The sequence below is a fragment of the Perognathus longimembris genome, chromosome 12 (assembly GCF_023159225.1).
Source record: "Perognathus longimembris pacificus isolate PPM17 chromosome 12, ASM2315922v1, whole genome shotgun sequence".
Lineage (NCBI taxonomy): Eukaryota > Metazoa > Chordata > Mammalia > Rodentia > Heteromyidae > Perognathus > Perognathus longimembris.
Genome location: NC_063172.1, coordinates 29,911,414 through 29,924,293, shown reverse-complemented (window position 1 = coordinate 29,924,293; position 12,880 = coordinate 29,911,414). Strand labels below are relative to the sequence as shown.

The window sequence follows — 12,880 nt, the reverse complement described above, 5'->3', positions numbered from 1 at the left end:
AGGATTACAGTTAACAGCTATCCAGGGAAGAAGAGTCTTTGAGACTCCATCTCCAACTAACCAGCAAAACACTAGACTGGAGGTATAGTCCACATGGTAGAACATTAGCAAGCAGCCTACTCCATTAAGCATTTTCTTTTTGGATGACTTCATAGTAAGACACTAAAAACTCTAATGTTTTTTCACCTAATTTTCTATTCATTTGTATGCATTCACATGATTATTTTCCATTGCTTAATTTAAAAATCTAGTACTAACATGTACAATATATCTGTTACATACATTTTTTTCTTTCTTAAAAGGAAAATTGTTTTGAAAGCCAATGGGAGGGGGAACTTGTAATTTCTTAGTAATGTTTAATTCTACAATTTGAGAAAGATGCCATGGTGTTCAGTTGAATCTCGAGGGAGAGCCATGTTCACAGAATTAGGATGGTATTTCTGACTTGCAATTTAATTAAAAGGCAAACAAAAGAAAAACCAAGAAGTTGCTGGGTGCCAGTGGCTCACTCCTGTAATCCTAACTACTCAGAGGGCTGAGAACTGGATTACAGTTCGAAGCCGGCCTGGGCAGGAAAGTCCATGAGACTCTTATTTCTACTTAGAAAAAGCTAAAAGGGCACTGTGGCTCAAGTGGTAGGTAGAGTTCTAGCCTTGAGCAAATGAAGCCCACGTCCTGACTTCAGGCCCAGGTTTTTTGGGGGGCGGGGGAGGAACCTAAGAAATCATAGGTCCTTCAATAGAGAATGAAATGAAGCTGGATACTTCAAAATAGTAACTATTGTCATATGCAATTACAATTGTTAGGGAAAATACTTTTTTAAAAAAACACATAAAAAAACCCACATGAAACTGACATGAATTTCTACCATTGCACTTGAATTCTGACCATAGCTTACTAATATATAGTTTATTTCAATAGTAAGTTTAATATTCAAATTATCTAGTTCCTCAAATTTGGTCCAATTTTTTGACATGCTTGGAAAACTAAAAACCCATTAAAAATAAAGAAAGTAATCACTTTGCACCTTTTAAATTATAAAAGGAAAAGATTGTTTCTGTCTCCATTCATTCCTCAAAAGATTTACAGACACTGGATTACATGGAATATAATGACTTAGAAAATATACCCACCTACCCACAATTCTTCATTAATTGTCCTAATGGTCTTTGTGAAAATTTGAACATATATAGATTTCAAAAATACTTAATTAACAAAAGCAATCTGAATAATTTTTAATTTATTTCCTTTTCTTCTTCCCCTTCTTCCCCCCTGGCAATACTGGGTTTTGAACACTGAATCTCATGCTTGCTTCCATGGCTAGCACTCTACCACTTAAACCCTACTCAGTTTTTTGTCGGTTACTTTGGAGGTAAAGTCTTGGAGTTGTCTGTCTGGGTTGGTTTCAAACCATAATCCTCTGAATTTCAGACTCCTGAGCAGCTGGGATTACAAGCATGAGCCACAGGCAGGCAAGGAAAGAGATTTTCATTTGCACTAAGATTAGTATTTCTATGTTTACTTGTGCTTGGTGATACTAAAACAAGTATTCTATAACCAAAATGCACAGGCCAGCAGTCCTGAGCTGGGTAATATCCCCAGACTCACAGCACAAAGAAATGAAGAATATATTCAGTGACCATGGGGAGCTCCAAATCAGGTACAATGTATCTGGATACCTAGTACTTTTGTAGAGGAAAATGAAGGATTTCTAACAGTTCACAAGTACTGTGAGTATTTAGATAAGCTGTCAAAAAAAGAGCAAATTACATTATTCTGATATAATTTGTATACAGTTCAAAAATCTCACAGATATTCTAGAATCCTAACTATAAGGGATTAACATGATTTTGGTATCAAATCTAGATCTATACTCTGATTCCATCACTGACTTGCTATGAAATCTTAAACAAGATACTTAACACTCCCAAGTTTCAGTTTCATCTGTGGTAAGTGGCAGATGAAATGGAATTTTATTGAGTTCTTGTGACGATTAAACAAACTAATGTATCCAAAGTGCAAAGCACAATATTTGGCTCATAGCTGTAATCTGAGAAATTCACACATTTTCCCCTTGCCAAAAATTTTTTTCATGCTTCTATGGAACTACACCTATTTAATTAAAGATATTAAATTTCACAAACAGTGGAGTATAATTCTTTCACCTCAAGTTATCTCAAAATACATTGATAAGCATGTGCCAGATTATCAGAGTATCTCTTAATGTTTTTTCATCTTGTCAACCATCAAATACCCCTTACTTATGCTTTGTGCCACTGAGTTCATTTTGAAGATAATAATTCTCTAAAGAATGTTTCTGGCTAGATTACTGAAGAAAAGACAGGGCAAGGTCTAGGTAGAGGCAGAGAAGAGGTGGGAGCAAGAATTTGCTGATGGGAGAAATGACAGAGCTGCTACGTGGCTCTGTATTTCCAGTTCCATGGACATGAGGCCTTTTTCACCAAGTAAGAAGCGGAGCTGGAGAAAGCCCAACGATCTCGATGTTCCAGCTTTCCATGTTGTTGGCAGAAAAAATTGATGGGGTAAGAAGATAGGAATGATACTTCACAGATTACCTATTATATTTAAAGCAACCTTCTAGGTTCTAGATTTTATTATTATTTCATAATAAAATATTTAATAATGGAGTTTCATGTGCTAAAATAAAATCAAGACTGATTTTTGTTTCCTCTAATAAATTCTGACCAAAATAAACATGTTGGAGTGTAACTGTTCAATTTTTACAACAGTATCATCAGTTAGGTCTAACTATATATTGTCTATAAGAGTAATACTGAAGACCTTGTCAAAGACTTTCCCAATGTCCAAAGACACAGTATCCAAACCCTGAATTTTCTTGGATCTAGAAATTGAGCATCCTTCTTGGTAGTTTAAATTAGTACACATACACAGACTGAGCAAGGGGGAGAGGGAAATATTTGTCAATGAAACACAGAAAAGATGAATACATAATTAATAAGTAGTTCTAGATTCCAAGTTATTTTATTATGTTACATTTCTACTTTGAAACTACTTAGTCCACATAAAAGGACCAGTGCATATACTGCCTTTAAATCACTGTTGGCATTAACCTAAAAGCAACTGGCAGTCACTGGAATGCTAAAGTCAGAAGAAAGATGTGATGAGAACTGTAAAGAAGGTAGGGGACCCAGACTAGAGGCAGGGGCTAATTAGCAAGGCTTATGAGTGAGGGACTATGGGGACTTGCAATAGAAAACACACTAAAGCAAGTCTTCCCTCAAAAACTCCACATTTGTTACTATTATTATACTACTGAATAACTATGTGGGGGTTATATTAATACTACTTGATTGAATTATTAAGAAAATGGAAATCCTACATCATAGAATGATGTCTATTTATAGGAAACTTATAATTCATGGGATTTAAAACCTGCTCAGACATAAAAAAAATGCAACCATTTAAAGCACTATCTGCTAAATTTTTTTTTTTTTTTGGCCAGTCCTGGGCCTTGAAGTCAGGGCCTGAGCACTGTCTCCCTGGCTTCTTTTTGCTCAAAGCTAGCACTCTGCCACTTGAGCCACAGCGCCACTTCTGGCCATTTTCTGTATATATGGTGCTGGGGAATCGAACCCAGGACCTCATGTATACAAGGCAAGCACTCTGCACTAGGCCATATCCCCAGCCCCTATCTGCTAAATTTTAAAGTGGTTTTTCTTCATATTTCTGTGACACAGTCATCCATATATAATCCTATGATAAACTCATAATATATTGATTTCTACAGTTGTTATAGCTAAAAGTAATTGCACAATTATGTGAAAATCTATGGTGTAATCTTAAAATATGACATCTGATAAATCATCATTATTACTTCTTCCTTGAAATGTAATAATTGAACATAAATTTCATACTCATTTTTTTAAAGTACTATGCTTATGATGTTCCAATATACAATTATATAAAGAAGTTGTTTTGGTATTTTTGTAGAAAGTTGAATAGCTCACTAGATGTAAAGCAAGCACTCAAGAGCTCTTAAATGTTCTAAGAATCCTAAAACCTGAGTGAAAGAATTACAACAACTTGCAGAAATATGATGATGGTATGTGCTAGTAGGAAATGTGCTATTTAACTATGGGGTCTTTTTGCTCTATAGGGTGTATAATTTGTATCCTAATACCAGCAACTTTGAGGGCCACAAGAATATCTTATGCTGTTCACATGTTAGAATGCAAAAGACCTATTCCAGTCAGAGGCTCAACTAGGATGTTCTGAAAATCCAAGATTCAGGTTGCTTTCCAGGGCAAAGGTTCAGGACAGCCACCAGTGATGGGAGGAGAAAAAAATTCATACACTCTCCTCCAAACACTGCCATGCTGATGCATTTTGTTTGCATTTTGTGCATCATGACTTTCCCCTTTCAAAGTATGTAATCCATAATGAGCTATATAGCAGAAAATGTGAACGCAGCAACAGTGAGCTAAGTGAAACTTTGAGGTAGGATTTCACTGGAGCAGCAACACTGGGGCAGTAGCACAAAGAAAGGGATGGGCAATAGCAAATAGAAATGTCAGAGGAAATTCTAATATCCATTTCACGGTACTAGCAAATCACCTGAATATTTGCAACTTTCTAAGCTCTCTAATGGCACAAATCATGTAATCTTGCTATCCAACCACTTTGAAACAATTATTGTGTAGGAGAAAATTGTCTAGTACTTAGACTTAGACATTAACCATATGAGACTATAGTAGTGGGGAAAAGAGAAAGGTCAATAGTTGTTTAAGGATAATTGTTTCTGCTCTCTCACTGTGAAATCACAATGTCCTGCACTGCTAACTACAGTATCTTTAAAAGCTATGAAAGGAAGGGAAGGAGGGAGTTGGATTAGCCCAAGAAAGGTCCCTTACTTTCATCACTCTGTAAGCAACAGATATCAGAGAGAATGTCTGAATCATTTTAGACCCCTGGACTGTGTCTCATACTTGATAAACAGTAGTTAACATGCATGCAACACAGTCTTCTCTATGAGCATTCCTGACTCTTACTCTTTTGAGGGTTTCTTGTTTTCCTGCTTCTGCCCTCATTTCTTCCCATAGCATGCACTCCTCTGTCTCTGTGGTTTAACTGATAATTTAGACAACATGAAATAATATTATGTTGTATTTATTGGAATGAAATATTAGGCTTGCTTTTTTAATTGGAAAAGTAAATGTTAGGCATTACCTTCTCTCTAAAACATTCTACTAATTAAATTATGGGTTTGTAGCCTTTAACAGGAAAAAAGTTCTACAACCTTAAGTTATAGACATATTACTCTGTGTTATCTTTAAAGTTTAATTGTGCTATATTTTCCTTTTTTGCTATCAAACGAAGCTAAAACACAAAAATCTCCATCCTTTGTTTTTAAAGTAATTATAAGACTATTCAGGTTTCTATATTAGAATACTTTCAAAATAGGGAACTCATATTCAATGAAGAAAAAGGTCACATACTTTTCATAGTTCCATCTTCTTCTTCCTCATCCTCACTGTTTATAACCATGGTTCCCAAGTCAGATTCTAACATGGTGCTGTTGTGTTCAATCATGGTCTGGGCCCCTTCACTCATTGTGCTTGTGGCCCGCATTGTGCCCACACTTTCTGAGCTGGTCTTCACCATGGTGTGGGAATCCAGCTCATCTTCATCCTGGAAACAAAATACCACAGTGAAGAAACACTGCTTTGGGACAACTGGATTTCTTAATTCTTAATAAGATTATGTATATATTGTTACTAATGACAATCATACTATTATTACTAATAATTTTCATATAAGCATGCATACATACAAATGTTATCATAAAGCACAAATTATCAAAACAACTTAAGGCTTTGGGTAATTAAAACTCAAGCAACAGAACATGAAAAAATTGAAAGCTGCTGGTTGCCTTTGAAATAAGGAATGAGATTAAAAAACATTATCCACAAATACATTAACAGAACATAGTCATGAAATAAACATAAAAAAGAGCACTTTGCAGATGGAAATAAACATACAAAAGGGCACTGTGAAGATGGAACATGTTTGCACTTCAGCTTTTTCTTAGTGGTACTGGGATTTGAACTCGGGGCCTCATGCTCAGGGACCATTTTCTGCATTTGTTACTTTTTAGATAGGGTCTTACTTCCTACCCAGGCATGCATCTAGGCCAAGAGCCACCTATTTTGGGTTTTCTATAGTAGTTGGAGTAATAGGCACACACATCCCACTAAACTATCAGTTGATAAGATGTTTCCTGAGCTTTTCTGTCCTCACTGGCCTCAAACTATAGATGCTCCCAATCTTAGCCTTTCAAGTCGCTAGGGTGACAGTAAACCACCAGCACCCATGTAGCACTTTCTTTTATAAGAGGCTTAACAACATTTATAACGTCTATAATAGCTACTTGCTTTTTTTCTGAAATTGTGTTAAAATATACCTAACAAAAGTTACCATTTTTACAATTTTTCAGTGAACAGTTCTGTGGCACTAAGAATCATCAGTGTTGTGTAACCATCACCACTAAACATGGAAACCCTCACTAGCTTCCCAAGAATAACATGTCAACATCTTCTTACGCTCACACACTCATTCACTCCCAATACACAATCGGTCAACAAGCTCATCAGAAACAATTTCTTTTGTTTCATGTCTTCTTTTCTACTCTCACTGCTATTGGGTTTATTCTTCATTGCCTTATACCTTTCATAACTACAAGTAATACTACACCCTGGATGAAAACTCCCCTAGGAATAGTGTAGAAACAGGTTAATTCAGATCCTATCTCCGTCACTGGGCATCAGACCTTTAGGCAAACATTCGAATTCTCTGAGGTTTCTCCCCTACTGTTGTGATGAAAAGGAAAAAAGAATGCAAAACTTCTGCAGTTACCAGGAACAAGGATACTTTCCTCAAAGGTAGTATACTCACAGCACTATACTGTGTGTATGCATGCACGTACCAGAATTTGAACTCAGGATCTCTTACTTGCTAGACTGGCATTCTATCCTTTGAGACCCACCTCCAGCCCTTTTAGCTTCAGTTATTCTTCTAACAAGGTCTAGCATTTTGCCAAGGCTAGGTTGAGACAGTGATTCCCCTTTTTATGCCTCCTAGATAGATGGATGGCAGACAAAAGACACTGTGGATGTGCTAACTTTCTGACCATGCTGGCCTTCAATGGCAATTCTCTCTATCTCCACCTCCTAAGTAGCTGGGAATATAGATGTAAGCCACCATATCTGGCCTCTTTCTTGAATACTTATTTGCATCAGAGTATTTGTTTTTGTTTGGCCACACTGGAGTTGGAACTCAAGGCCTCACACTCGCTTGTCTTGCTTTGCTTGGCTGATGTTCCAACCCTTGGATTATGCCTCCACACCAGCTTTTTGCTGGTTACTGGGGAGATAAAGTCTCACAGACTTTTCTGCCTCAGCTGGCTTTGAACTATGATCATATCACTCAGCCTACTGAGTGACTAAGAGTATAGACACTTTGGCTTTTTTCTCTCTATGATATTCTTATATTGAAGAATCTATAGGCTAGGTGCCAGTGATTCATGCCTGTAATCCTAGCTACTCCAGAGGCTAAGATCTGAGGATCATAGTTCAAAGCCAGCCAGGACAGGAATATCCATGAGACTCTTATCTCCAATTAACCCAAAAAAACAGAAGTGGGGCTGTGGCTCAAGGGGCAGAGCACTATATTTGAGCTGAAGAGCCCGGGGACAGTGCCCAGGCCGAGTTCAAGCCCCACAGCCAACCAAAAAAATCAAATTTAATTTTAAAAATCTATAATGGATCCTAGTTCTTGTTTACATTAAAAGTTTAACTGGGTACTAGTTCTATAATCTAGAAACTCCGGAGGATCAGGAAACTCAGGAGATCTAGGGGTTGTGGTTCAAACCAGCCCAAGTAGAAAAGTCTGAGAGACTAACAGTATCTTCAAAATAACCAGTAAAATATTGGATTAGAGGTTCAAATGGTAGAGTACCAGCCATGAGCAAATAAGCTCAGTAAGTTTGAGGCCCGGCGTTCAAGCCACAGTACATACGTACGTACGTACGTACGTACACACGTACACACACACACACACACACATGGGGGAGGGGGGAGGAGAGAGAGAGAGAGAGCGCTAAATCTTTCAATCTTTCTGCTGGGATTTTAATGTCCTCTTGCCTCTTTTAGTTCCATACACCACAGACATACTGAGCTTTTCAAAAGACAAATCATGTCACAATCCTTTTTGTGGCAGATTCTGCATTTGGCTTCTCATCACATTTAGAATAAATCCAAACTATTTATCATGGCCAAATGTGATCTACCCTAGTAACATCTGCCAATCTCATCTTCTATCACATTCCTTCGTGTTCAGCAAACTCCAGCCATGCTGGCCACTTTTGCTGTCTTTTGAGTATTTTAACCATGTTCCTCTTTTAGTCTTTAAATTGGCTGATCTTTCAGACTGGAATGCTCTTCTATAAGACATTTATTTAACTTTGATTTCACCTCCTCAGGGAGGCTTTTCTGATCACCAATTTCTATTCTTTTGTCTTTCTGTATTCTTCCTAGCCTGGATCTAGACTTCTGTACCACTAGAATATAAGTTTGATAAAGGCAAGAGATTCCTTCTAACTGCCAAATTCTTGGTACATGGTAGTACTTAATAAATGTTTATTCAATAAATCAATTTATATTATCACTTACTAATTTATTCACTAAGCATTTATTATACATCTGTAATATGTCAAATAGTAGAACAGGCATTGAAGATACAAAAATGAGTAAGACAGTTTTGTTCCATCTGATATTTAAAGGAACTTGAGTTCTAGAGAATTTCCTGGCAACTGAATAATAAATTACAAGGCAATCTCTTAAGAAGTATAAGCAAAGTGTTGACAGTATAATGGTAACCTAAGAGCAGAGCCTCTAATTTTGCCTATGACAAGCAGAGAAAGCTTCGCAGAAAAAGCTGCCCTTGAGTTAAATCTTTATTTCCCTTAAACATTAAAAAAATTGTGAACACATAATAACTAACATACAATTGCCATATGTATAGTGTCATAATTTAATATCAGTATATAATGTGTACTGATAAAAAAGGTTAATTAACCCTTCTTTTCATTACTTTATTTTTGCTTGTTTTCTTTCTTATTTTGTAGTTTGGGTTTTTTTTTTCTTATTTATTGTCAAAGTGATGAACAGAGAGGTTACAGTTTCATACGTTTGTCCTCCTCTCCCCCCTCCCCCTTTCCCTCTACCCTCCCCCTTTCCCTCTCCCCCAATGAGCTGTTCAGTTGGTTTACACCAAATGGTTTTGCAAGTATTGCTTTTGGAGTCGTGCGTCTTTTTTTTTTTTTTTTTTGGCCAGTCCTGGGGCTTAGACTCAGGGCCTGAGCACTGTCCCTGGCTTCTTCTTGCTCAAGGCTAGCACTCTGCCACTTGAGCCACAGCGCCACTTCTGGCGCCATTTTCTGTATATGTGGTGCTGGGGAATCGAACCCAGGGCCTCATGTATACGAGGCAAGCACTCTTGCCACTAGGCCATATCCCCAGCCCCTGGAGTCGTATGTCTTTTTATCCTTTGTCTCTCGATTTTGATATTCCCTTTCACTTCCCTAGTTCTAATGCCAGTATATAAAGTATCCAGGGTACTTGGATGTGATACAGTGATAGCGCGGGGGCAACCACAGGAAGGAGATACAAGAGGATCATAAAGAAAAGAAGCTACGATTTCACATAGCATGTTGAAAGTAATTACAACAGTGATATAACAGTTGTTTCCATAACATGGAGTTCATTTCGCTTAGCATCATCTTATGCTTTCATAAGGGCATAGCTATTAGGCTCTTGTGATCCTCTGCTGTGACTTGCCTAAACCTGTGCTAATTATTCCCTATGAGGGAGACCATAGAGTCCATGTTTCTTTGGGTCTGGCTCACTTCACTTAGTATAAGTTTTTCCAAGTCCTTCCATTTCCTTACAAATGGGGCAATGTCATTCTTTCTGATAGAGGCATAAAATTCCATTGTGTATATGTACTACATTTTCCTGATACATTCGTCTACTGAGGGGCAGCTGGGTTGGTTCCATATTTTAGCTATGACAAATTGTGCTGTGATGAATATTGTTGTGCTGGTGGCTTTAGTGTGATTTTGTTTGTGGTCTTTTGGGTAGATACCCAAAAGTGGGGCTGCTGGGTCATAGGAGAGCTCTATGTTTAGCCTTCTGAGGAATCTCCATACCACTTGCCAGAGTGGCTGAACCAATTTACATTCCTACCAACAATGAAGTAGGGTTCCCTTTTGGCCAGATCCCTTCCAACATTTATTATTGTTAGTTTTCTTGATAAAGGATATTCTTACTGGGGTGAGATGGAATCTCAATGTTGTTTTGATTTGCATTTCTTTTATGGCCAGTGATGTAGAGCACTTTTTCATATGTCTCTTGGCCATTCTCATTTCCTCATCAGAAAAGTCTCGTTTTAAGTCTTTAGCCCACTTGTTGAGGGGGCTGTTCGTTCTTTGCAGTTTTGGAGGAATTTAATTTTCTTAGTTTGCATATATTTTAGATATGAGAGGCCTTTGTCCATTGTATGGCCGGTAAAGATCTTTTCCCAATCTGTGGGCTTTCTGTTTATCTTGTGAGCTATGTCCTTTGCCCTGCAGAAGCTGTGCAGTTTGATAAATACCTAGGAATAACTTTAACCAAAGAAGTGAAAGATCTCTATGATGAGAACTTTAAAACATGAAAAACAAAATTAAGGCAGAACTAAGGAAATGGAAAAAACCTCGCATGCTCCTGGATTGGGAGGATTAACATAGTCAAAATGGCAATATTGCTGAAGGCTGGCTACAAATTCAATGCAATACCCACTAATATCCCAACACCATTTTTTAATGAAATAGAGGAAGCAATCCAGAAATTCATATGGAACAATAAAAGACCACAAAAAGCAAAAACAATCCTAAGCAGAAAGAACAGTGCTGGAGGAATTACAATACCAAACTTCAAGCTCTATTATAAAGCTATAGTAATAAAAACGGCTCGGTATTGGCACCAGAACAGGCTTGAAGAACAATGGAACAGAATTGAAGACCCAGAAATGAACCCACAGAACTATGCCTACTTAATCTTTGATAAAGGAGCTAAAAAAAACCAGGATGGAAGAAAGATAGCCTCTTTAACAAATGGTGCTGGCAAAACTGGTTCAACACCTGCAACAAACTAAAACTAGATCCCTATACCCTGCACCAAAATCAACTCCAAATGGATCAAAGACCTTGAAATAAAAACAGATACCCTGAAAACACTAAAAGAAGGAGTAGGAGAAACACTTGGGCTCCTTGGCACAGGACGGAACTTCCTTAACAAAGACCCAGAAATGCTACAAATCAAAGAAAGGATAGACAAATGGGACTTTTTATTACTTTATGTTTGGAATCTTCTAGTTTCTCTATTGAGTCTTAAAGGATAAGAAGAGGGGCTGGGGATATAGCCTAGCGGCAAGAGTGCCTGCCTCGGATACACGAGGCCCTAGGTTCGATTCCCCAGCACCACATATACAGAAAACGGCCAGAAGCGGCGCTGTGGCTCAAGTGGCAGAGTGCTAGCCTTGAGCGGGAAGAAGCCAGGGACAGTGCTCAGGCCCTGAGTCCAAGGCCCAGGACTGGCAAAAAAAAAAAAAAAAGGATAAGAAGACTACATAAAAACAGGTAAGAATAAATTTGATCGGGTATTTTATACATGTTTTTACAACAGAGCTACACGCAAGCAAATGTTTTCACAGTTCAGATACTCTGAAACTTAAGTATGTGTAACTTCATAACTTCATTCCCCTACACATTTTTCTTATGCAGCTTCTACATTTACTACACAATGCTGTAACTGTATATTTGACTTACCTAAATCCTAATCTCTAAAAGCAAAAAATGAGATTTTGTTAACAGTTCTTTTCCTGATATCCAGTATAGAGCATCTTCTTACATGTAATACATTGATAAATACTTCATTTTGTGCCAAAATATGGAATTCAGAACATTATTATGAGGTTCTAGTGATATAACTTGGTTTAAACTAACATTACTATAAACATAAAATTATTACTGAAGAAACTCTGAGAGGAAAAATAATGGTAAAGTGAAGTCATTAAGTAGATCATTCATTTAATGATTCTTTTTATAGACAACTCCCATGATTGTGTGTGTGTGCGTGCGTGTGTGTGTGAGAGAGAGAGAGAGAGAAGAGAGAGAGAGAGAGAGAGAGAGAGAGAGAGAGAGAGAGAGAGAGAGAGAGAGAGAGCACACACCAGTTCTAGGACTTGAACTCTGGGCCTTGATGCTGTCCCTGAGCTCTTCAGCTCAAGGCTAGCACTCTACCACTTGAGCTGCAGCACCACTCTGGTTTTCTTGTGGTCAAATGGAGCTAAGAGTCTCAGGGACTTTCCTACCCTGACTGGCTTTGAACTGCAATTCTCAGATCTCAGCCTCCTGAGTAGCTAGGATTACAGGGGTGAGCCACTGGCACCCAGCTCCCTGAGATTTTTTACTCAAAGCTAGCACTCTACCACTTCAGCCATAGCTCCACTTCTGGCGTTTTGGGGGGTTGGGGAAAAGGTCAACTGCAGGTAAAAGTCTCTTTCATAGCTGGGCTAGCTTTGAACCAGGATTCTCAGATCTTAGCATCCTGAATAGCTAGGATTACAGGCATGGGCCACTCTCACTCAGCTTAATGTTCTGATTTATCCTGTGAAGTACTACCTTTCTTGTACAAATCATGAACCTGAAACCCAATTTTGTTTAAAAAATCTGTCTAAAGACAAACAACAAATAAGAGTAGAAGCAAGAATTTAAACTAGGCCTATCTGATGCTAAAACTTG

The 12,880-nt window shown here is 37.9% G+C and overlaps 1 protein-coding gene across 1 annotated transcript in view; it reads right to left on the bottom strand.

The window, feature by feature from the left end:
• Stk3 (serine/threonine kinase 3) overlaps nucleotides 1-12,880 on the bottom strand; it is a 214,945-nt gene that overhangs the window by 70,845 nt on the left and 131,220 nt on the right. The window contains exon 9 of the mRNA XM_048359095.1: nucleotides 5,478-5,670. Coding sequence (XP_048215052.1) covers nucleotides 5,478-5,670 — 193 coding nt within the window. The remainder of the gene's footprint in view (nucleotides 1-5,477; nucleotides 5,671-12,880) is intronic.